The sequence below is a fragment of the Streptopelia decaocto genome, assembly GCF_964273445.1.
Source record: "Streptopelia decaocto genome assembly, chromosome: 1".
Lineage (NCBI taxonomy): Eukaryota > Metazoa > Chordata > Aves > Columbiformes > Columbidae > Streptopelia > Streptopelia decaocto.
Window position 1 is genome coordinate 82723243 of NC_138663.1, and position 24155 is coordinate 82747397.

At 46.3% G+C, this 24155-nt stretch overlaps 1 protein-coding gene across 1 annotated transcript; it reads right to left on the reverse strand.

Annotated features, from left to right (window-relative positions):
* Nucleotides 1–1368: 1368 nt before the first annotated feature.
* NRIP2 (nuclear receptor interacting protein 2) lies at nt 1369–21928 on the reverse strand (the record flags this gene model as incomplete). Its single annotated transcript, XM_082065921.1, has 6 exons — nt 21317–21928; nt 16195–16371; nt 5729–5811; nt 5165–5292; nt 2302–2354; nt 1369–1461 (listed from the first exon to the last, which is right to left on the reverse strand). Exons 1-6 carry the CDS (start codon nt 21545–21547, stop codon nt 1369–1371), a joined length of 765 nt encoding a protein of 254 aa, XP_081922047.1. The 5' UTR covers nt 21548–21928.
* Nucleotides 21929–24155: the final 2227 nt, after the last annotated feature.

Genomic DNA, 24155 nt, shown 5'->3' on the forward strand with positions numbered 1-24155 from the left:
CATAAGTAATTTGAGAAGCACAACAGAAAAAATGAGTGGTTTGATAAGGAAGAGAGTCAGCAGTGTTTAATCCAGGAAGATAGGCAAAATGGGGACGTCATGACTTTCTAAGGGTGGACAAAGGGACACTGGTGCAGAGTTTGGATGGCGAATCAGTAGTCATGAGGCATGGAACAAGCCCAGATCTGGTGCACCTTTCCTAGAGCTAGTAAAGAATAGACTATCTATCATACTGCTATGGAATAAAAAAATTAAAAAACCCAACAATTTAGTGACTTAATAAACACCCTGGTCATCCCAGATGAGTTCAGAGTTTTCTGACCTGAGCTGATACTGCAAGGAAGTCTAGTTCTTGTTTCATGCAGGACTAGCAAAGTCGATGGCCTCTGAGATGCCAGGACTTGAGGCTGATGATGTATCTGTGTCCAATGACTAGACTTCAAGTTGAAAGAAAGGAGCTGACAGAGCAGAAGACTCTGGGTGCTGTAATTCTTCACAATATTTAAACTGAGTGGCAGAATCTCCGACAATGCAGCAGAGGTGACAGGAATGGAGCTCTAGAAGATGGAGCGCAGAGAGCAGAGGCCTGGTCAGAACAACGGGGCGTGCAAGTCTAGTTACTATGATGTATAACACCAAGAGATTATAAGCATTGCCATTCATATAATATAGCTTAGTGGCCAAGGATGTAGTGACAAAGCCCAAGACTCCGTGTGTGTCCACTGTACTCTAGGCAACTATACCCTGCATTTCTGCAAAGGTTTCTTAAAATTAAAAACTGTAAGAGTGTTCTCGCTGCAAGGTTTTTCCAATGAAATACTTCTGTTCTGCTCCGAGCCAGCAAAAAGTAGCAAAATCCAGATTGCCAGAACACAGGTGACGGGAGTGGCCACAGAGACTTTCCCAGGAAGAGAAGGGAGTGGGGTCCGGTCACATGGAGGCAAAGAAGAGGGAAACATTCACATAAATATTTGGAGGCTTTTGGAGAAAGCAATGCCCTCCTGTCCACAGAACAACTGGAGATTGTTTACAGAGACTTTCTTGTCTCATGAACAGAGGGTATTGTAAGAATAAGGGTAGGGCAAATTTAATACAGAAGCAGAAGTTGGAGTGACTTGGGACAGAAAGGAAAAACAAGAACAAAATGCCCATGTGGCACATGAGGACAAGCAAGAGGGTCCACTGAAAGGAGGGATACCTCTCAAGGTGAGGCACTCCCACCAACAACAGCTTCCAGCACCCTTTCGTTGCTTCCCAGTGAATGCCTCAGCCCAGAACTCAGCAAGGTTAGGGGCGTGTGAGCCTCACCCTCATCTCTCTCTCATAGCTGCAAGTCTCCTCAGCCCCAGACATGGGGAATGCAGTCAGTCACTGACCAGGCTCTTCAGAGGCATGTAGAAAAGGCAGCTCTTGACTCAGTGCTTTAAATCTCAGGACTCCTTCCTCCAAGTCGATGCAACACTAAAGAAGGGGAGAGCCAGTTACTTGCAGGACATTTCAGACAGCAATATCATGGTGTCTCTGATCGAGGAAAACCTGCATAACTATCAAATAACACCCCTTTGGATTTGTAGAGGCATTACTGTTCCCCTGCCTGTCCCCCATGCTGCCTCCTTGCTCCTATTCCATTCAATGTATTCCTCTCCAAACCCTTCACAGGGCCATTCCCTTCCCTTCTTCCTAAGACTCCCTCTGAGCTGATGTCTTCACACCACTCAGCCATTCAGCACAATGCTTTTCCTGCTTTATGAGTCTGACATGTGGCTACAAGTACTTGAGAGGCAGGAGCAAGCTTGCCGCAGCCATATTCTGAGTCACCTAGGAGTCAGGCTCAGCAAAACACTAACTCTGAACTGAGCTGGTGAAAGGAGAGGGCTCTTTCCACCCATGTTCAGCTAGGGTTGGACACTAAATGTGATCATACAGCTTCATTTGGCTCAAAGCAATGGCAGAGCTTGTTCACATCTGCCTTCAAAAGATGACACAGATATAACTTCTGACACAGTGTGCCTTGCCTTTTCTTATTTCCTCTTCCTGTTTGCAACTTGTATGGTCAGGAATACAAAGAATGGGAGATGTGATAGTATCCTGTTGGGTAATTCCTTTCTTAAAACCTTTAAGAAGGACTGAAAAGGAATCAATGACTCAGAGCATAATGCAGCCAGCCAGGCAGCTGTGCTACAAGCATTGCAAGTGGCACCCTGGAATATGTGGATGCAAGTATTTCTGATGCTTACAGCAACCAAATCTTGGAGAAATTGTTCAGAGGAGTCCTGTAATAAGCAAGAAGCTGTTCCTTACCTTGAGAGACAACAGAGTCTGGAGACCAATACAAAACTCCAGCATTTCATCATCTGGGAAGAGAGAAGAGACTCATCAGGCTAAAGACTATATATACTGCCCCTCTAAAGTGTGTATCTCCTGTAAGAGGATGTGGAATACAAGAGCATCTGTTTCATAAAGTTATATGATTATGGTCTATTCAGTATAAATTAAATAACAAGTAACAAGGAAAGTGATGGATTAAATGCACAAACATTAACAAACAGATGGTAACAGTGACAATAACAAAGACCAGCACTCTTCTGCCCCTGACTGATGAGTCATTGAAGGAGCTACTTAGGCACAGCCCTGAAGAGGGTCAAAAAGAACTTTGTAGCTCATGAGAGAAAGGCACCGTGATTATAATGAGATATTTGAGAGTGTTTGTAGGATTTTTTGAAACTTACCATGAGATATGAGAACGAGCTTGTGGGATCACATAAAATTTACTATGGGCTGTGTAGGGGAAAGGCCAAAGGTAGGAGAAGGCAAGCAGCAAGGTGGATTAGAGAACAACAAGGATGGAAAAATGGAGAGGAGGGGGGAAAAGGGGCCAGTCACATGCAATCAGGCTATTGTTCTGTTCACTTTTGTGATCGAACCCTGTGCCTGATGACCACAATCTATCAGATATTAATAAATAATTTTATTAAGGTGTTGGTTTTTTGTTTTTTTTTTTTTTTTTACTGTGTAACCTTTCTATCCTACATGTGACTGCTGCAAGTCTTAAGTGTCCACAAGTGTAGAAGATGCCACAGGTTAAGTGGCAAATAGCTCTAGATGTCAGCAACCAGAGGGACTGGCATGCAAAAGAGGTGCCAGTAACTGAAGGGACCACAGGCCATAGGGCTCATAGGTCTGTGTCAGCAGCTGGAGGAGAGGACATAGCTCACAAGTGCCAGCAAGCAGAGAGGCCAGTGTGCAAGAGGAGTCTGGGCACCACTAACTGGGGAAGGGACCATGGGCTGTAGGGCTTGTACACCTGGCTGCCAGCAACTGGAGGGACTGCAACATGTGCTGCAAGGTCTAAATTCCAGTAAATGGACTATGGGTCACAGAGCTTGTAGGTCTAGGTGCCAGCAATTGAAGAGGTCAGCATGCAAGAGACCTCTGGGTACTAGCTCTGACCAGGGTCACACGGGACTTAGGTTAATAAGCCAGCAATTGAAGAGGACAGGGCATATGTCTGAGTGGTCTAAATGCCACTAATTATAAAAACTTGGGTGTATTTTTATTTCCTCAGTGAATTTAATCCTATATGCTTGTGGGTTTTTAATGGAATTAGCTAGTAAACTTCAGTCTGGCCTAGCCAGGGAGTAGGAGGAAACCTGCATCTGGGGTAGATTGAATGTCTGGGCCAGTGGCTAGGTAAGAGGTCCAGGGTCCAGACATGAATATAAGACAGACCTAAAAGCTGTGCTGTTATTTGAAGACTCTGTTAATATGAGTGTGCTTGTGAATCTAGAGACTAAGTATGAGCTTCTGTTCCGGTCAGCCAGAGAAGAGGACCAGAACTGGGCTATATGTTTATGTGAGTGCTGATAAAGACACTGTCTATGTGTGGTAATCTGTGTGGCTGGCCTTGTTTGTGTCCGCTCTGTATGTGCCTCTCTGGCACATATGTGCCTCTCTGAACATATATGTTCAGCCTTGCCACTTGAAACATGCATTGGACTGAGCAAGAGCGACCTGCTGGGTCTTAGAGTCATCCATCTGGACTCCAGTAGCAGGGAAGGAGGAATTCGCAGGTCCTGAAGCCTGCAGGATTCAGCAGCCAGTAACATCATCAACACTTCCAATGTCTCCTGGATGCCTGCTTGCCCTGTAATCAGTGCCTGTATTTTATAATTTATTTATGACCACATAAGCAAGAGCACTGTAAGGCAATTCTGCTCCTTCCAGACAGCCATTTCCACATTCCAGCAAAACAGATAGATGCTAGTGGGGTAAATTCACCTCTGCTAGTACTAATACAGACTCTCCATGATGGGCAAGAACAAGTGGAGGGGAAACCAGGGAAGAAGAATGAGCTAGAGTGTTGAAGAGGAGGAAGTTCTTTCTAGATTACTAAGAAAGTGGGAAGAATAAACATGAAAAGAGGGAGCAAGGGAGGCCTTGGAAGATGAAGAGACAGATAAAGGCAAGAGGGTAAAGCTATTAGCTTTAGGGAGAAAGAACAGGGGAAAAAAGGATGACTAAATTGTTTTCAGCATATGCACAGCTTGATGTAAATGCATAACATGCAGCTTTTCTGCTGTTTTCTGGATCTGCTCCAGTGCATTTTGACTTGACCTTTTCTCTTATGGCTCCTTCTTTCAAAGGGTCCTGTCTCAAGACACCAAGGGAGACTCAGTACTCTGGGGCTACCAGGTTCTTCTAGGATTCTCCCTGCAGCAGAGGTAGATGAATACAGAGGGAAACACTCTGGGGAATAAGCTGTATCCTCCGTCGGTTTCCCTGATGACTTTCATCCAGTCCAAGACATAAGTGCCCATTCAATAAGAGAACATGGGGCACCAGAGGACTAATCTAGCAGTCTGGATAATTTTAAGAAAGGTCTATTATAGAAGGAAAAGAGAATTTTCCACATCCTTTGTTAAGACAAAAAAGCACCTAATTTCTCCCCACTTTCAACATCTTCTGTCTTCTCTGTACTCTTCCTATAGCCTGTGCTTTTGGTTGAGGGTGTTCACAGAGCATAATGACCTTGGCCAGCAGTGTAGGTGACCACGTCACCAACCTCCCACCACATCATGCTTTTCACAAAGATCCTTTTAAATGCCCTTGGCAGGGCAAGAGGGACACAGAAAAATTGGGGAAGAGGAGGGACTGGCACTCTCACCTACAACCAGTGCTGAACACAGCACTGTCTCCTGGCCAAATTGTAACTCCATATGTTCTACATGGCCAACAACGCTGGGGATGGGAAGAGAGAGGTCTCCACTGTCCATGGCAGACACTTCTTCCAGCCTGTGGGACACAAGAGGTGTTATTGTCTCAAGAGGAGGGAAAACAGGACTTCTAACTGATGGCAGTACTTATTGGTCTCATTGGGAACACACCCACAAAAGGAGGAATCTATTTCATACAACATGTCTGGAGGCAGATTCCACAAGCAAAACCATAAGGCACTGTTAATTTGGGTTCCTCACTGCTGAGGCTAAACATCAGGTGGGCAGGTTTGCCCTGCAGTACAGACAGAATGACATAGTTCTGCCTCCTAGTCTGCACACAACTCTGTCAGTGCTTCTGATGGTTTGCCCTGTAGCCCACCCTCTTCATCATCTTCTAAATAGCCATGTGCACATCCAGTAATTATCACTGGGGCTGGGAATGAGAGTGCCTAGATTTTTGCTATAGGATTTCTTTTTAGCCACCCCTCCTTTTCTGCTCTGCAAAGACTTACCCCAGCTGGTTTAAACAGCTCTTGGAGATGAGATTGGGTAGACACCCAGTGTTAACAGTTGCTTTCAACGCCTGACCTTGGCACTAGAAAAAACAACAACAGGTAATTACTGTGGGCTCAAAATTGGCGTACCCACTCCTCCAACAGTGTGACAATCCGCTAGACTTTTCTTAGACACACAGCCAAAGATGTGGTGTTTTAGGCAGTAGTCAGAAGGCAAGAGAGTCATCCAATACAATGGTGGTCTTCCCAGTGCTCTGCAGACCTCTGCCAAAGGCTGCTTTTGAATTTGTCTTCTTTAATTTGCATTTAATTACCTAGACACTTATCTGTTATTAGCAACTTTAACTTAGAAGTATTCCAGTCAAGCGATGCATAATTAATGAATTTGTTCAGAAAAGCCACATGGACTTTATTAGCAGAGCAATAATTGATGTGACAAAAGCTTCTGAAGGCATATAAGCATGTGCTACAGCCTTTGTAGGTTTCCTCTCTCCATTTCTTCTGGTGTCACAGGCAACAATGTTCCAGGGCTAGATGTCTCTTCTCAGTTAAGCAGCTTCCAGAGGGAGGAGTTTGTGGGAGAAGCAGGAGCACCAGGACATGCATCCCTGAGAAGAGCCTGAATTTAAGGCAGTTCCCAAGATAACTGACAAATCCAAGTGTCCTGAATCAAAAAAAAACGACCTAATCAAGAGGTGTCTATTTTGTGTGGAGCTTACATTAGGTTCCTAGACAACTCCTTAAGGAAATATGATGACATGAACACTACAACTACAATATTCACAGGTGGTCAGCCGACCACGAGGTTCAGCCGAGATTAGGAAGCTCAGAGGGAAACGTACAGTGACAGCGTGATTCCCGGCGGGTCCCGATCGCCAAAGCCCCGGCAGCTATTGCGAGAGCGCGGCTGACGTGGCGGGGGGTGTTCCCACGGTGACGGTGACCACACCCTCTCCCCTTGCCTTGAAAAAGCCTTTGGGAGGGCACCAGGTGTAGGGAGGAGTAATTAGCTTGTGTAGCGGGTGAGTCCTACTCGCACTGTGCGGCAGCGGCAGCGGCAGCGGCAGCGGCAGCGGCAGCGGCAGCGGCAGCGGCAGCGGCAGCGGCAGCGGCAGCGGCAGCGGCAGCGGCAGCGGCAGCGGCAGCGGCAGCAGGTGTGGTAGCTTGCGCAGCAGGGTGCAGAGAGCACTTGTCGCTTGTCAGCCCCTCTAACTTATTGCCAGCATCCCAGACTGCTGACGACCATGGTCGCCTCCAGAAGGAGAGCTTGTCTCAAATAGACGGTGGCAACGCAGACTGAGGTTCTGTCCCGAACGGTGGCCGTTCAGGTCTCCGGCTGCAGGGAGTGGCAGAGCCTGCTGCTGCCGGGGCAGGGAGGCCAGCACTCCACCTGTGTGAGGTGTGAGCAGGTGCAAGATCTGCTCGACATGGTTGTGAAACTTAAGGAGGAGGCTGAGACGCTGAGGACCATCAGGGAGTGTGAAAGGGAGATCGACTGGTGGAGTAACAAACACCCTGACGTGCCAGTCGGAAAGGTCCCAGGGAGGTACCCCCCAAAAGGAGAAGGACCTCCTGCCCTCTCGGACATAGGTGGAAGTCCTGAGACGGCCCCACCCTTGTTGCTGTCGGGCAGAGGTAGGGGACCTAAAAGACGACGAGGGTTGGAAGTGTATTCCGGTTCGGCGTCACGGGCAGCCCCCCTCCCTACCCGCTTTGTCTCCCCAGGTGCCCCTCCGTAATAGGTTTGAGGCCCTGGATCTTGAAGAAGAGATAGTTGAGGAGGTGGTGCCAAGCCTGCCTACAAGATCACATAGGAAGAGGCGGTTGACTTCACAACTTAAGACTGCCTCTGATAAGAAAGAAAGAAGGGTGATTGTAATAGGAAATTCCCTTCTGAAAGGAATAGAGGGCCCAATATGCAGAGTTGACCCTCATCTTAGGGAAGTTTGCAGTCTACCTGGAGCCCGGATCAAGGATATCGCTAGAGAGCTCCCCAAACTGGTGCACCCGACAGACTACTACCCGCTGCTGGTCTTCCAGACAGATGGGGAGGAAGCTGCTTCCCGTAGTCTGAGGGGAATGAGGAACGATTTCAAGGTCTTGGGAAGGATGGTGAAAGACTCAGGGGCTCAAGTGATCTTCTCTTCACTCCTTCCATCTTCAAGTGACGATGTGGGATGGAAGAGGAAAATTCAGTCTCTAAATGGTTGGCTCCAAGACTGGTGCTACAGGCAGGGCTCTGGATTTTTTGATAATGGTTGGTTGGTGACAGTGTCACGCGGGAAAGGTTTATCTCGTAGGGGCAAAAGGATGCTGGGGCAGGAATTAGCTGGGCTCATTTGGAAAGCTTTAAACTAGGCTCAAAGGGGGATGGGGTTGTAGCTGGGCTTGTCCCAGTGGGGCAGCATTCTAAAACTGATGAGGACCAGGTGGCCTCCTTATGCCCCTAGGGAGAAATGGGTGTGCTCTGCTCACTCCCTGAAATGCCTGTACACCAATGCGTGCAGCATGGGGAATAAGCAGGAGGAGTTAGAATCCTGTGTTCAGTCAGGAGATTATGATCTGGTGGCAATTACAGAAACATGGTGGGACAGTTCACATGACTGGAATGTGGTCATGGATGGCTATGCCCTTTTCAGAAAAGACAGGCTGGCCAGGCGTGGTGGTGGAGTTGCTCTCTATGTGAGAGAGACACTACAATGTACTAAATTCTGCCCAGGAGTGGATGATGAGTGAGTTGAGAGTGTATGGGTCAGGATCAAGGGGCAGGCTGGCAGGGGTGACACTGTTGTGGGTGTCTATTACAGGCCACCAGATCAGGCTGAGGAAGTTGGTGAGGCCTTCTATGGGCAGCTGAGAGTGGCCTCCCAGTCACAGGCCCTGGTTGTTGTGGGGGATTTTAACTTCCCTGATGTTTGCTGGAAGGACCATTCAGCCAGCCAGCCACAGTCCAGGAGGTTCCTCCAGTGCATTGATGATAACTTCCTCATGCAGATGGTGGAGGAGCCGACTAGGAGAGGTGCACTGCTGGATCTCATCCTCACTAACAAGGAGGGTCTGGTCGAAGCAGTAAAGGTTGAGGGCTGCCTGGGTTGCAGTGACCACGAGATGGTGGAGTTCAGCATCTTGTGTGGCAGGAACAGAATAGCAAGTAGAATTGCAACCCTGGACTTTAGCAGGGCTAACTTTGGCCTTTTCAAGCAATTGCTGGGGGAAATCCCATGGGCAAGACTGCTTGAAGGAAAAGGGGCCCAAGATAGCTGGATTGCATTCAGAGATTGCTTCTTCCACGCTCAGGATCAGAGCATCCCCACACGTAGGAAGTCAAGGAAGGGAGCCAGGAGGCCTGTGTGGTTGAATAGGGGTCTGTTGGGTATGCTCAAGCAGAAGAGGAGAGTTTACAGGTCATGGAAGCAGGGGCTGGCCACTTGGGAAGAATATAAGGCTGCTGTTAGAGGATGTAGGAAGGCAGCTAGGATAGCCAAGGCCTCCTTAGAATTACAGCTGGCGAGAGGGGTCAAGGACAGCAAAAAGGACTTTTTCAAATACATAGCAGATAAAACTAATACCAGAGGCAATGTAGGCCCACTGATGAATGGGGTGGGTGCCCTGGTGGCAGAAGATACAGAGAAGGCAGAATTACTGAATGCCTTCTTTGTCTCTGTCTACTCTGCCGGAGGCTGTCCTGGGGAGCCCTGAGACCCCGGATGAAGCCACATCAATGCAGGAGTTTGCTTTAGTTGATGAGGACTGGGTTAGGGAGCAATTAAATAGTCTGGACATCCATAAATCCATGGGTCCAGATGGGATGCATCCGCGGGTGCTGAGGGAGCTGGCTGAAGTCATTGCTGGACCACTCTCCATCATCTTTGCCAAGTCTTGGGAAACGGGAGAGGTGCCTGAGGATTGGAGGAAAGCTAATGTCACTCCAGTCTTCAAAAAGGGCAAGAAGGAGGACCCGAGTAATTATAGACCGGTCAGCCTCACCTCTGTCCCTGGGAAAGTAATGGAACAGCTTATCCTTGGTGCCATCTCAAGGCATATCAAGGATAAGAGGGTTATTAGGGGCAGTCAGCATGGCTTTACCAAGGGTAAGTCATGCTTGACCAACCTCATAGCCTTTTATGAGAATGTAACAAGGTGGATGGATGATGGCAGAGCGGTGGATGTGGTCTACCTTGACTTCAGTAAAGCCTTTGACACAGTCTCCCACAGCATCCTCACAGCTAAGTTGAAGAGGTGTGGTCTAGACAATAGAGTAGTGAGGTGGGTTGCAAACTGGCTTAAGGAGAGAAGCCAGAGAGTGGTAGTCAATGGTGCGGAGTCTAGTTGGAGGCCAGTATCTGGTGGAGTGCCTCAGGGGTCAGTATTGGGGCCTGTATTATTCAATATATTCATTAACGATTTAGACGAGGGAATAGAGTGTACTGTCAGCAAGTTTGCTGATGACACTAAGCTGGGAGGAGTGGCTGACATGCCAGAAGGCTGTGCTGCCATCCAGCGAGACCTGGACAAGCTGGAGAGTTGAGCGGGGAATAACCTAATGAAATTTAACAAGGGAAAGTGTAGAGTCCTGCATCTGGGCAGGAACAACCCCAGGTTCCAGTATAGGTTGGGAAATTACATATTAGAGAGCAGTGTAGGGGAAAGGGACCTGGGGGTCCTGGTGGACAACAGGATGACCATGAGCCAGCACTGTGCCCTTGTGGCCAGGAAGGCCAATGGCATCCTGGGGTGTATTAGAAGGGGGGTGGTTAGTAGATCAAGAGAGGTCCTCCTTCCCCTCTACTCCGCCCTGGTGAGACCACATCTGGAATATTGTGTCCAGTTCTGGGCCCCTCAGTTCAAGAAGGACAGGGAACTGCTGGAGGGAGTCCAGCATAGGGCAACAAAGATGATTAAGGCAGTGGAGCACCTCCCTTATGAAGAAAGGCTGAGGGAGCTGGGTCTCTTTAGTTTGGAGGAGACTGAGGGGTGACCTTATTAATGTTTATAAATATATAAAGGGTGAGTGCCACGAGGACGGAGCCAGGCTCTTCTCGGTGGCAAACAATGATAGGACAAGGGGTAATGGGATCAAGCTGGAACACAAGAGGTTCCACTTAAATTTGAGAAAAAACTTCTTCTCAGTAAGGGTGACAGAGCACTGGAACAGGCTGCCCAGTTTGGTTGTGGAGTCTCCTTCTCTGGAGACATTCAAAACCCACCTGGACATGTTCCTGTGCGACCTCACCTAGGCGTTCCTGCTCCAGCAGGGGGATTGGACTAGATGATCTTTTGAGGTCCCTTCCAATCCCAAACATACGGTGGGGATACACACTGTGGTGGTGGTGATACACACTGTGGTGGTGGTGATACACACTGTGGTGGTGATACTGTGTCATTTAGCAAAGGGAGAGACAAGATTCCCTGCACCCAAGTCACCTCTACATGATCTTACTGAATAATCCCCAGTGCTTTGACCATTTTGTTTCTTCACCCCTTTGCACTTGAAAGGGAACAGGATGAGGTCCTTAATGGCAGGCCAGAGGTGCTGAGGTAACAGCAGGTCTTATATGTGGTAGAGGTCTGAAAAAATGGGTCATCAAGGACATCAATGAGTTATATTCAGAAAAAAAAAAAAAAATGAGGAGCAGCACTTAGCAAAGGAACTGAAAACAATGGAGTAACTGTCATCTAGAAAATATGACTTGCACCTACCTATAGTGCCTAACCATATCCCTTCTTGATCGCCTAGTTCTACAAGGTCTTGCGCCAACACCCAAAAACCTTCAATCACAGAGTTTCCTGCTTGGGAGGCTCATTTTCCTCCTGCTATCATTTGTATTTTTCCTGTGATTCCTTCTCTTCTATCCGCTATGGCACTCAGTGCCATGAGCTACTCAGAAGAAGCAACAGACTTCTCATAGCTTCTCTACCCTTATGCTCATTCCTGATGAGCTTAAATGATTTGAAAACCTTAAGCATGACCGTTAGGGACTCAGTGCAGCACCAGTAGGGTCAAGGAAAATATCTCACTTTCCTAATTTCTTAACGAAAACTGTTTATGATTATTACATGGGTTTATCATCACAGAGAGCTACATCCTGTATTTCCAATATTTTGTTTTTGAAAACATGCTGCTTGTGATTTATTATAAAGAGAAAGGAGAAAACACTTTCTGTGAGAAATACTGGGATGCTGCAAACAAACCAGTTGTAGCTTGCGTGCTAATTGCACTCAAGGCAACCTCAGAGAGCACATCCTGGAAACTTCAAATATGATTTGTCTTGGAGCTCCTCCTGTGGTCTAAACTGCATCTGCAGTACATCAGTATAGAAAATGTCATCATTCTGAACATTTAGATACACCATGTTCCTAGAATGGCTACTTCTCAAGAACTGCAAGACCACTGGAGATCTCCACCTATATTGTTTTACAGAGTTCACCAAGAATCATGTAAGACGCATATATGTGTGTATCATTTATATTTAAGTAACATCAGTGGTTTTAGAAGGATAAGCATTCACCTTGCGTGGCCTCATCCAGGAAAAAAAGAGCAGTGCTCAAGCAGCATCTACACAGAAAATATGCACAGATACCTATTTTCAACAGCTCCTGATTTGGTTATTATACTTTTTCTTCTTTAAAGTCTTATTCATGAAGAATTGTGTCTAGTTAGTTAACAGTCCCATGTGACTGCAAACACTTCTGACTACTTACAACACCAAGTGAGGCATATATTGCTGAATACTTCAGGAAAGTCAAAGCCAAGACAGATATCACAAACTTTTGGCTGCCAGCACTGTGCCTTCCCCATTATATCATGTGCTTCTTACAATCTCAGTCATGCTGACTTCTACATTCAATCCAAGGCTGCTCTTTGGCACATATATGGAAATTGCCACAGAACTACAGGGTTGGGAGAACACAAAACTTAACTGACCTGATATCAGATGGAAGATTCGTGAAAGACTACAGACAAACCAGCCCCTAAAAGCTCTCTCTGCCATTCTTTGCACATTCATACGTGAATACTTCCCCCATCTCCTTGACAAATGAGCAGTCCCATTTCACTGCAGAGCAGGTTGAACTGTTGTCCCATGGTAATGCAGATCACACACATGGTAGAGCTCGTAGGAGACCCAGATAAGCTGCTGCCTGTTCCAAGAATGCACACCCATTCTCTTGCCCTTTGTTCATGCATGCCTCCTTCCTCTTGGCACAAATCTACTTCAAGCAAGTGAGGGAGCATGCTAGAGCCTCACAGAATGGGAAGAGCTACAAAGCACTCTATTTAGAAACTCCTGACTTTGGTAATACTTCTTTAAGGTCCCTTCCAACCCAAATCATTCTACAATTCTATGACAAAACACCTGCCATTATGCTTTTAGAGCTCTGTAACATCTGTGCTGTCTGGTCCTCCTTGATAAATCAACCTTGCCTAGAAGGACTGTGGCCAGACCGCAGCAAGATAAAGCACATAGTGCAGATACATGCTAAGCATCTACCTCCTCATCCTCTGTACTGTGCTTCATAGAAGAGGCTTTCTTGTGCCTCCTCACTACCTAAGCAGGTATATTAGTCATGAGTGTCAGGTCAGGTATGCTACCACATCTGCCCAGACTGCAACCTGACAACAGTGTTCAGCTGAATCAGCTCTTTCTCATTAACAGACATGGATTCTATTGGGAAAGAGTTAATCATCCCTGTGGCTCACAGAAGCCAGCTGTTCATTGTCCAGCTATAGAAAAGGCATTATATCAGCTCTTCAGAAACAGAAGACCTGGACTACATACAGCAATTGCTAAGGAATCACTTTGTGAGCAGGCAGACCTGGGATGCATGAGCCCTTAGCACTGTTTTGATCATAAACCTAAACTGTATCACTAGGCAGATTCTTGAGTTTTGTTTCAGAGCAGTCTGGAAAAGTTTTAGGTTAGAAACAGTGATTATTCTGTAGAAAATATTTCATTTCATTTAGTACTAAGCAGCCCTGCACAGTTATGAGCTCCAGCAGCCTCACAAAAGCTATCCACTAATCATTTGTCCAGAGAATTCACCAGGAGAGTCCTTGGTCCAGCATACCACAAATACAGTGCAGATTAGGTGAGGAGTACACAGGCACCTGATGAGCACATGCAAGCCTTCTTGGACCAAGAGGACTTTTCATCATGTTGCCCACTCTCATCTCTGCCCCAGAATTTTCAGTGTGTTACTACCAGTCACCATTAGTAAATGTCAATTACAGGGAGTTCCAAGAAAGAGAAAGAGGGGAGGATAATCAGTAAGGGTCACCTTTTATAAAGAGCTTTATTTTCTGATACAGTGTCATTTCAAGAGTAAAGAAGCTGCTTTAACCAACCAAGGCTGATTAATTCCAGGTTGCTTTGACAAAGAGGAAAAGCAGCTTTGGACAGCAGTGGAATCTTTCAGCATTTGTTTCCAAGTCAGTAAGAGACAAGCCCCCCCTCCAAATAACAGCTTAATTTTATGATGCAGATGCCAGCCACGACAAGCTTCCAAAACCAGCCACAAAACCAGGCAATTCTGCTGAAGTGCCATGTGAGCAACCCACTTAAGTAAATAGCAGGGTGAGTACCTCTGCAGTACAACTATTACAGACTGTGTCTGTCTGTGATCTCTGAAACTTACAAAGGCCTTAGACACAGGGCAACTATAACCTGTCAGAGTGAAAAAAACTGATGGTCTGAGTTGCCCTGTATCACTGAAGTCTACATAGGTTCAGCTTTATTTCCTAGTTACGTTCAGTTACTAGTGAGATGATGCATTTATTATCACTTTGAAATTTTCAGCATACTTGCCTGAGTATAAATGGAAGCTTTATGCTGGCGGATGATCTTTTCTTGGGAGCTGCTGTCAGAAAGAAGAGACTTCACTGGGGTCCTGTTCCATTTCTAATAAAAACTACATCATAGTCAAGCAGTTCTCCAGCTCACCTCTCTGGTTAAAATGAACTGGCAGCCTGAGTGCTATTTCCTATCATAGATCTGTTACTTACAGATGAGGCTTTTTGAATTTCACAAATGTGAACATGAAAAGCAGCAAGACTAAAAAGAAGGGAGAGAGAGCTTCCCTTCCTTCAGTGTAAAAAAATTAAGTGTGACAAACAGTGTCTGGCTCTTAAGGGCAGAAAAAGAAAATGCCTGTGCAGAAGGTACTGAGTTCAGGGAGAGTTAAGTGAAATGTTAGACCTATTTCCTTGACTGTGATGTTCATTAACCTCCCTCCATGACAGAAAATATGTGTGTGACAGCTGGGGTACAGTCCATTGGAAACACAAAAAGGGAAGAAGTAGTGGACTCTGATGCTAAGCTAACTACTGCCCCTGGGATATGATAATTGTGTCCTTGTTGGATGTACATACCTGCCAAAAAAACACCCTTGGTCACTGAGTTTCCTCTTACAACAACACAACAACACAGAGTGGTGACTAAAGAAAAGGAAACACCTTCATTTGCTCAAAAAAAAAAAAAAAAAAAAAGAGTCCAGCTATTTGGAGAAATTACACTGAGAGCCATTCATCCTACTAGTCTGTTTTCACAAGTATAGTTAAGTTAATCTAGCTACATCACAGTCTAAAACCCAGGGTAAGCAATACCTAACTGCATCAGTAAAGCTTGGAAAACAGGCCAGATGGTGGCTTTGTGTAGTACTGAGGCACTTGATCTGTACATTTCAGAAACTTGCTACCAGGCTGTGTTCATAAGATAATTAATTACACTAACTGAATTTTTAAAGGTATATGTATTTTTCCTAGAAGTGTAGACTTTACACTAACATGTCATATGTTCTTTCAGACAAGTAACTGAAATAAAAACAGCTTTAAAATTGATACTGTATACCACATTTATAGCTTGGTGAGCCTCATATCTGCATATTACATGCTCTAACCATGAAGCTGTCTTTCATGGGCCACAATTTTGGATGTGCTTTCTTACTTACAGTGGCCAGGGAGATATGTGTCCTGATGTATAGGAGGATATAAGAAGAAAAAGGAGCTAAAAACACTGCTTCCATCAAGAACCACTAATTCAGAGCACAGTTAGCCACTTTCTTAGGAGGTCCTTTGATGCCTGAGAGAATCAGACCAGACTAGTTCCACTAAGTGTAAATCAACTACGGGCACCCGTCTTAAAGTGACACAGAGACATTCCTTGCTTCTTTATGCATTTATGAAATACCTCGTGTCACAGAAAAGCTGGCCTCCAAAGTAAGGAGATATGATTAAGGTAATTTATCTTCCAATATGGACAATTAGAATCCACATGGCAGAAAGGCTTTCCTCTGTTGGAAGAACTGAATCCAAACTCTAGGACAGGCCATGCAGGAAATCTGTTCTTTCTGTCTGCAGCTGTCTTTGCGATTAATAACTTTGCATGGGCCTTGGGAGTGGGTCAGCTGGAACTCACTGAGCATTTGCCATCATTATCAAATCAGCAGCACTGTGTTTTTTGCCTTACCTGGCACTGTATTAGCAGGGGTGAAGTCTCTTTTCTCCTATCCTCTCCCTTTTCCATCTCTTCATCCTGGTCTTTTGCCAGCGGAGATTGAACCCATGCAGACTGAACCCTGGTCTCGACCCGCAGCTTGTTCAGATTGTCTTCCAAGAGGCGCCGCTGGACCACACTATGTGGCTGCTGTCTCCATCACAAAGAAAGAGAAATTCCAGCTAAGTATGGAGCTAAGAACAAGAAAGCAGATGCTTGACCCAACTGATCATTCTGATGAAAGGCTTATCCCAAAAAACTTTCTTTAAACCCCAAGACTTTTTCTGTAGCCACTAAGGTGACGTTGAAATGTTGAGATGCTGTAACAGACAGGTCTCTGGGATGCAATTGTTGAAAGAGAAGAACATGCCTGACACATGCTCTCCTCACACAGCTTCCTTCAGCTAAACATGCAATTGGCAGTCTCATATCTGTTCAGGTACTGAAATACACTGCCTGATGGGTGTGTGCTGACATCCATCCAGGCACACTCACACCTTCTAATGTGAGAGGTGGCAGGGAATGCAGCATTTGTGTGATGTACATTTGGATTAGAAGGCAAGACTCCAGAAATTTTAGGTGTAAAAGCAATTATTTGTAGTGAAGAAGGAAGCTTCCCCTGCATAGGAAACTAAAGCTAGCTTCTAATGTTCTTTGGAGTCTGTCTCTGCTTCCCTCCATCAGAAGAGATACTATTTTGACTCCCTTCCTAGCTGGAGGGTCATCTATGAAGCCCTATGCTGTTCACAGCTAGAAGAGAACACCATCAGCCAGATCAATGGCTGAAGGAACTTTACTCCTGCCTCGTGTATCTCATTCATATCTCATGTATTTTGTATTCCTATCTCCTTTCTTCTGGGCAGAAGGGGAGGAGCACCAAAAGGGACAAAAATTTATGGAAAGCTTCTTATCCTGACATTGCATACACACAGAGGAAAGTGTTCCTTTGGAAAGAAAGCTCCCTTTGTTATTGCCTTGATGCTTTAGTTTTTGCCCAATGTTTATCCAGTACCTCCAGTCCCTGCACAGCTACTGAGTCAACAATGGGCAGCAGCAATGAAGTAGGTCTGTTGGAGGTATCTTTGTCCTTTTTCCATGTATTTGGCCCCATGGCCCTTCTCCAGGAGAGCAGGTGCTCAGAGCTGCCAACAGCATTTTCGATAGCAACTGCCTATGTGAAGATAGGCAATGAATCTACAGGGGCTAATGTGCTACAGCATAAACTGTTACTTTTATCTTTCTCAAAACAAAATTAAAAAATCAGCTTCCAGATAGTGCAGCATTTTGATACTGGATCTTATCAATGTGCAGGCCAAATATCTGAACTGGACCAGATGTGCCAGTTAGCTGGGCTGTTATTAACTGTACAGGGGGTGTGTGCTTCACACTAGTTTTATGCCTGATCAAAGGGCTGAGGCCAGGAATGTGTGTAAATCACAACTCAAAGCACACTGACTTGTCGGTTTTGCCAAACAGTTGCAGCAGGAGAGCAGCTATTGTTTGTACCAATTCCATTTTGCCTCTATTTCCCTGTTGCACAGGGATGAGAGTCAAACTTTTGCATGCTGCATGAGAGACACTGCAGTAGTTGAAAAAGTGAGGTAAAAATATCCCTCTGTTCCAGGCCTTTTCCCAGCCTACTCTGCAGGCCCACAGCTGAGCTGGCTGTTGTATTTCACTCCCTAAATACTCTGAGCACAGTGCCTGTTTGGCTGCCAGCTAACAGCTGGGCCATGGGAAAAGGGCAGGAAACTGATGGCAGGTCTCCAAATTCCCATCCTCTCTCCTGTCTCCTCTCAGAATCTGGCATGCAAAGGACCTTTCCCTCTCCCTGCAAGGTTTCCCATGGAAAGAGCAGGCCCTTTTCAGCTTCTACCTCTGTCCCCTTCTTGTCACTCAGGCTATGAAGAGGCCAAGCACTGGTGGGGAGTAGCTGAGCTTTGAACTGTGGAGGCATCTGATTCAAGAGCAGACTTCTGGGGCCCTCCCTGTCTTCTGTCTCACCAGTGAGACAGAGAAGTGGACACCATTCTCTCTGTTGGGCTGGTAAGAAACAATGAGATGAAGAGGATGGTGAGGGAGGACCCTCCACCAAGGGAGTTTTGACCAGCAGCTGGAAGGGAGGCCTTCTCAGGACTCTTAGAAGGGTCAAAGCAGGTTTCCAGTTCAACTGATCACATTCAAGCCCTCCAGTGTGAAATCTCAAGGTCTTGCTATGATTAGTGAAGTGGCATGAGCCGGGGATCTTGATTTTTGGGAGAGAAGACAGATCTTCAGATCTTCTTGGTACTTTCAGAATATTTTAGCTCATGCAGCTACTTTTTCTTTTTTTCAGTAAAAAAATTTAAAAGTGTCATATTTGTAGTTGTTATAGAGCTGGAAATATGAGGTCTCTAATGAAACGTATTATTAGAAATTGTTAGAAACATGTTGGGCCCATCAAATCCTAGACACTGATGGATGTATACCCACCATACACATAAAAGAGTGGAAAAAAGTAACAGCCTGACTTTGACTGTGTAAGAAAACTTAGTTTTTTTAATTACACAAGGCCTTGCTCTAATTCTAGGAAATGTGGGGCTGCCACAGCTGGAGTCTCTGACACTGTCAATGGAGACATGCTTTGGGGAATTAATTAAACTTTCGTCCCAGTATAAGTGCTATAGGACTCTGGGATGTCTTGCACTCTTTCAAACAATCAACTGTTCCAGCACCACCTCCTGCTGCTGCTTTGATTGCAGCCTTGCATTCCTGTCCTTCAGGTGGGGGGCAGATCAATTTAGGAAACAGATGGAGTATTACATGGGGATGGAAGAGTGCCTGAAAGCGTAGTTTGGATTCTAATTTGCAGACCCCAAAACATTACGGCAATTTCACAGTGGCCCATCAAGTTGCAGGGACTTCTGAATTGCTCATGGAAATCTAAGGCCTGGTTCTTCTCTTGCTCCAAGGTAAACCAGCAAGTAGATACTCCAGCTACCACACTGACCCCAGGTATGGCACTATGTGTGCGAAATTTGCATAGGTGCCACACTTAATTTTGTGCCTTCTAAAACCAGTGCAAAATTTCCATGGCAGAAAATATGTTATGCTTTATGCATTGCTCTGTGATTAAAATGTTTCAGTCATTCTGCTACAGATCAAACACGAACTATTGCAGTGGTTTTGAGTGACCAAATGCTGTCTGCATGCAAGGAAGTCCCCTACTGAGAATGGCTAATTTGACCAGGAGAGCTACTCATGGCCAGCAATTTGGACGAGGCCTGTCTCATTAGAACAAGGGGCTTCAAAATGCCAGCTTCTGGAGGCAAAGGCTGCCACCTGTACTGAGCAGGACTCCACAGAGGCCTCTGTTTAGTTATCATTTTGGGGCAGGGTGTGACACTAGTAAATTCCAAAGCAAAGCAGGTAGATAGACGTGTTTCTCTCTGCTTTTGTAGCTGGGCTCAGCAAAAATGCACTGAAAGACTCAGAAGTGGCTCCTCCCTTTTCCCTGCCAAAAGCTGTACAAGGAAGAGCCCAGGGGTACCTCTGGCTATGCTCTCCTGAGATGCAATGCTACCAGGGCATGAAGCACCAGTGTTAGCCTGACAGTCTGAACAAGGCCTTCCAGGCACCAGTGTGCCCAGACCTCCTTCCCTGCAGGGAGGAGAGGCCACATTCCTAGCTAGCATGACACTTACATGACTCCCCTCTTATACTTCAGACAGAAACTGTATTCAGGGCCAGTGGGATGCTAAAGACCTGTCCCTGCTGAAAGCCATGTGTGCAGCTGCAAAGGGCTGGCAAAGCATGAGGTGATAGCTCAGAGTGACTTTGAGGAGCCACCCTTGACCCTGCTGAGCCAGGGACTCTCATCAGCAGTTGAGGTGGCTGTGGGAAGGATGGTGGAACAGGAGTGTGCACAAGCACATGGCACTAACCCCTCCTCTGTGCAGCGGCGCTGCACCTGAGTGTTTCAGCAAGGGGGATAGCTTCGGTTCAGGTCCAGTGCCTGGGCCCTTGCCTGTCCCACACATATCTGTCCCTGTGCGCAGCAGCTCTGGCTGCCAGCAGCTGTGGAGCCTGCCATGGGAGCCAGGAAATGATTGGAGGAGATACATGATGAATGGAGGAGATGCATGAGCATCTGTGGTGTTGCTGCAGTGGTCTGAGGATACAGAGGGAAGCACAGGATGCATGGAGGAGGAAGACCTTTTATAACACCCACTGGCACAGCTGAAATAAGTGGTTGTACCCCCATCACTGGACAGACCCAAGCCTTCTTTTGGGAAAATGGTTTAGATCTCTGCATCCTTGAGCAGTTAAACTCCACAGTGAAGAGGAGTGAGACAGCAAATCTGCCAGAGCAAGGGGGAGATGTGTGCAGTTAAACCAGCAAGAGGTCCCATGGGAAACTGCTCCCTGCCTTAGAGAAGTCCCTCCAGATGACATACTGCCCAGGCTCCTGGGAAAGATGCCCTCCCTGATGCCTCCTGCTCCATGCCTCCACCAGAAGATGCCCACAGATGTCACTCCTGTTCCTCCTCCCCAAAGGTGTTATCCAAGGGTGCTGGCCCCTGCAGCTGCCTGCATGCCTGGCTAGTGGTCCTGCCCTGTGATTGCTCCTCTGGAAATCCAAAGAGTGGGGGGAAAGACAATAATGCAAAAAGGTGACAGGGTCAAACATAAGCATCTTGGAGTTTCATGAACTGTGCTTCCCTCACTGCTAGTCCAGGAAGGAGTCTACTTTTAACCTGGATCATGCAGGAATACATGAGGGTTTCCAGAGATGTCCCACATGGAAACATACATGTCAGATGAACATATTTATGTATCGGGGTGAGTGGAAAGTTGGATTCTGGGGTGTGCTTCTACTTCATGTCTGCCTAACTCTTTGAAGAGTTTGATCCCTATGGGGATGCATAGGAAGATGGATGCAAAAAAAATGGGCAATTCATTATTTACCCTTACCCTCACCTGTTCATAGATGATTCTGAAAGGAAGTCTCATTTCTGCTGAACCCATGACCCTTTCACAAAACCTGGCAGCAGTTCCCAACTGGGATGAAGGCTATAAGGAGCCCCCCTCCCAAATGGGGTCCCACTGGACTCACCAGATCCTTGGAGGTGCCAAGCCTTGTCAAGCCGTCCAGGGGCAGCAGGTCAGCAGAGTCCTTGTGCACAAACTGGATGGCCTGTTTAAGGCGCCTCTTCTGATGCAAAATAGCTTTGCTCCTCAGCTCCACCTCACACTCCCGTTGTTCCAGGTCAGGAATACCCTCACTCTGCTTTTCCTCCTGGTCTCCTTTCCCCAGTAGCAGTGAGAAGCTCTTCCTTGTGCTCATGGTGAAGATTCAGACAGAACAGGTCCTTCTTTGTATGCTGGGGTGTTCCCTGCACTTACCTCCTGGTGTTTGCCCTCCTGAGGCTGACTCAGTCTCTGAGCTCCTTTCCTTTTCCCTTCCTCACAGGTCTCCTTCTCTCCCTTTCTCTGCTTCTCTTCCTGCTCTCTTAGTTATAACTCACCCATCTCTGAACTGTCTCTATGCTTTTTTCTCCTTCTGTCCTCTCCAAACCCTCGGTGTCCCTCTGCTCCTCACCTCTCCCTCTCTGTCCCTTCTCCTGCCCTCACTGCAGCTTTGCCTCCTACAATTGGTGGGTCCCCGTGGTAACAGAAAAAGCCTCACATCAGAAACCAGTTTCCATAAATTACAGCAGAGCAGGCAAGATGGTGCGGCTGGAAAAATCCAGCAGCCCTGGGGCTGGGGGCTGGACTTACCTCCCTCAGGCTGTGCGCATGCACACAGGCTCAGGCGTGTGTGTGTGTGTGTGTGTACCCTGCCTTCCCCCCCCACCCCCAGCACAATATGCTGAAGAGACAGTAAATCTCTCAGTGGCAGGCTGTGCAGTTCAGTGGGGGAGCTTTGACGCATCTCAGTGATTCTATAAATACTGGCAACAACATGGTTTAGTCTAGGAGACGATGAAGTGCCTTAGTAAATGGGAGAGAGCATCTGCCTCAAGGCTCCTGGCAGACATGCCCAGTCTCATTTCTGCAGAGAGTGGCACGCATTTGGAATTGGCTGCACTGAAGGATTTTACTGTGTAGCCTGATGCTGCAGGCCTGGTTTCAGCTTCTGGTCAGGGCAAATTTATTTGGTCTGTCTCTAACCTCATTTTCCCCTCTCTCCATGTAGAGCTGAAGTTACAGGAGCCTAAAATCACTGTCTTGTCAATACCACTGAACTTGACTCTCTGTTTACAGTAAGAGTGTGCTGACATTGCAGCAGCCTGGGATATTTGGACTAGGGAAGACATCTCATCTCTCAGGGGAGAGGACATTACAGAGCTCACTTTTTTACCTTTCTGCCTCCATCATCCTGTTTGAAACTATAAGTTTCAACTTGAACTGAAGTTAGTTTGATCCCTTTTCACTGCTTAATGCACTGCCCCAGCAAGCAGCAGTTCTGATGTCATATACAGAGGAGAAAACTCAGTTTTACTCAGGTATGAAGCTGAAAACAGCATTACCTTTCCATGAATGTCAGCTGAGGGTGAAACAGCTTTCTTGTATGACATAGAAGGAATAGCAGCAACAGACTATGGAAGTTACAGCAAAAGTAGGCTTTCTGTTGCTCCCTTTTTTTTTTTCCAGATTAGTAGTGTGTAACATTCCAACATTACTGACACCAATTATTTCTATGTTCTAGGTTGTATATAAAAATAAAACATTGAGTTTGCAATGTTAGGAAGTAAATCCCATGGTCCATATACAGTCAGCCACTGTGGGACCTCAGTATGGTCACAGAAGCTACAAGAATGTTGACCTCAGTGTAAAGCAAACCATGTTGTTTACCTTACACTCCCTGCTAATCATCACAATGTTAGCATTTCTCTTGGTCCTCAAACATTAGAAGAGAAGCTGGTCATTTTTAGAGTCATTCTGAAATTTGAAGAGGTTAACCTTTTTGTTCCTAGTATGCTAACTTCTTTACACAAGGAACCATGGTTCCAGCACCAACTTGTAGAACTAAATTTGGCAGGAATGAGGGTAGAAATATATTCTAACTTCTTTTGCACTGCAAGGCTAATCTCCAACATCATAATGCAGGCAGAGTCCCACCAAGAGCTCAGCAGAGCTGCTTTCAACTATCCTTGTCTCTCTGCAAGCCCAATTAAGAAGAGTTTAAATAACGGATATTTCCAGGGAAGCTGTGTTCCCACAGTCTTGTTTTCTTGCCTCTAGGTTGGCATGATTCCTGATTTACACACACTTTTGACCTCTTGTGGCCTCATTGAACATCCTCTAAGTCCTGTTATTGAGTCCTCATAAACCAGTGCTGATTCATGCACCTCTACTCTTACATAGGGCCCTGTTTCCCCTCCTGAAGACTGTGAATACCTCATCAGGCCAGCTTGACAAGGCAGCTCTGCTTCTGCTAGCAGCAATGGCAGTGCTGATTTCCTTAAAGCCTCAAAACAGACCTTAAAACTATAAAGTAGAACAGAACATCTTGGGACCAGATGCCCTACAGTCCCTACCTTGAAATCCATGGGCAGAAGTGATGCAAATTCTGATGAGATCATCTCCCACCTTGCATGTGCATGTTGGCATGAAGAGGAGAGAGCGCTCATGGTTCCCAGTGCCAGTTTCTTCTCGCAGCTAACCACTCTTTGTTGTTTGTTCTTGCCCCACACTTTGGCAAAGGTCAATCAAAATTTATTTGCCTGACAGCTGTGCTGAAGCCATTGCTTGACTAGTCCTGCTTTAGGGTCTGACCAGCTAATCCTGGCCCCTAACTCACAAAGTATTTCTCTCCTAGTGCTTCAAAGAGGAGAATTCTTCAAATATTATTTAAAGCTTTCTCCCCTCCTTCATCCATTCTGCTCCAAAGAGCAGGTCAGTTATATCAGTCTTTATATCCTGTGATGTGTTAGTTCCCAGATCTGGCA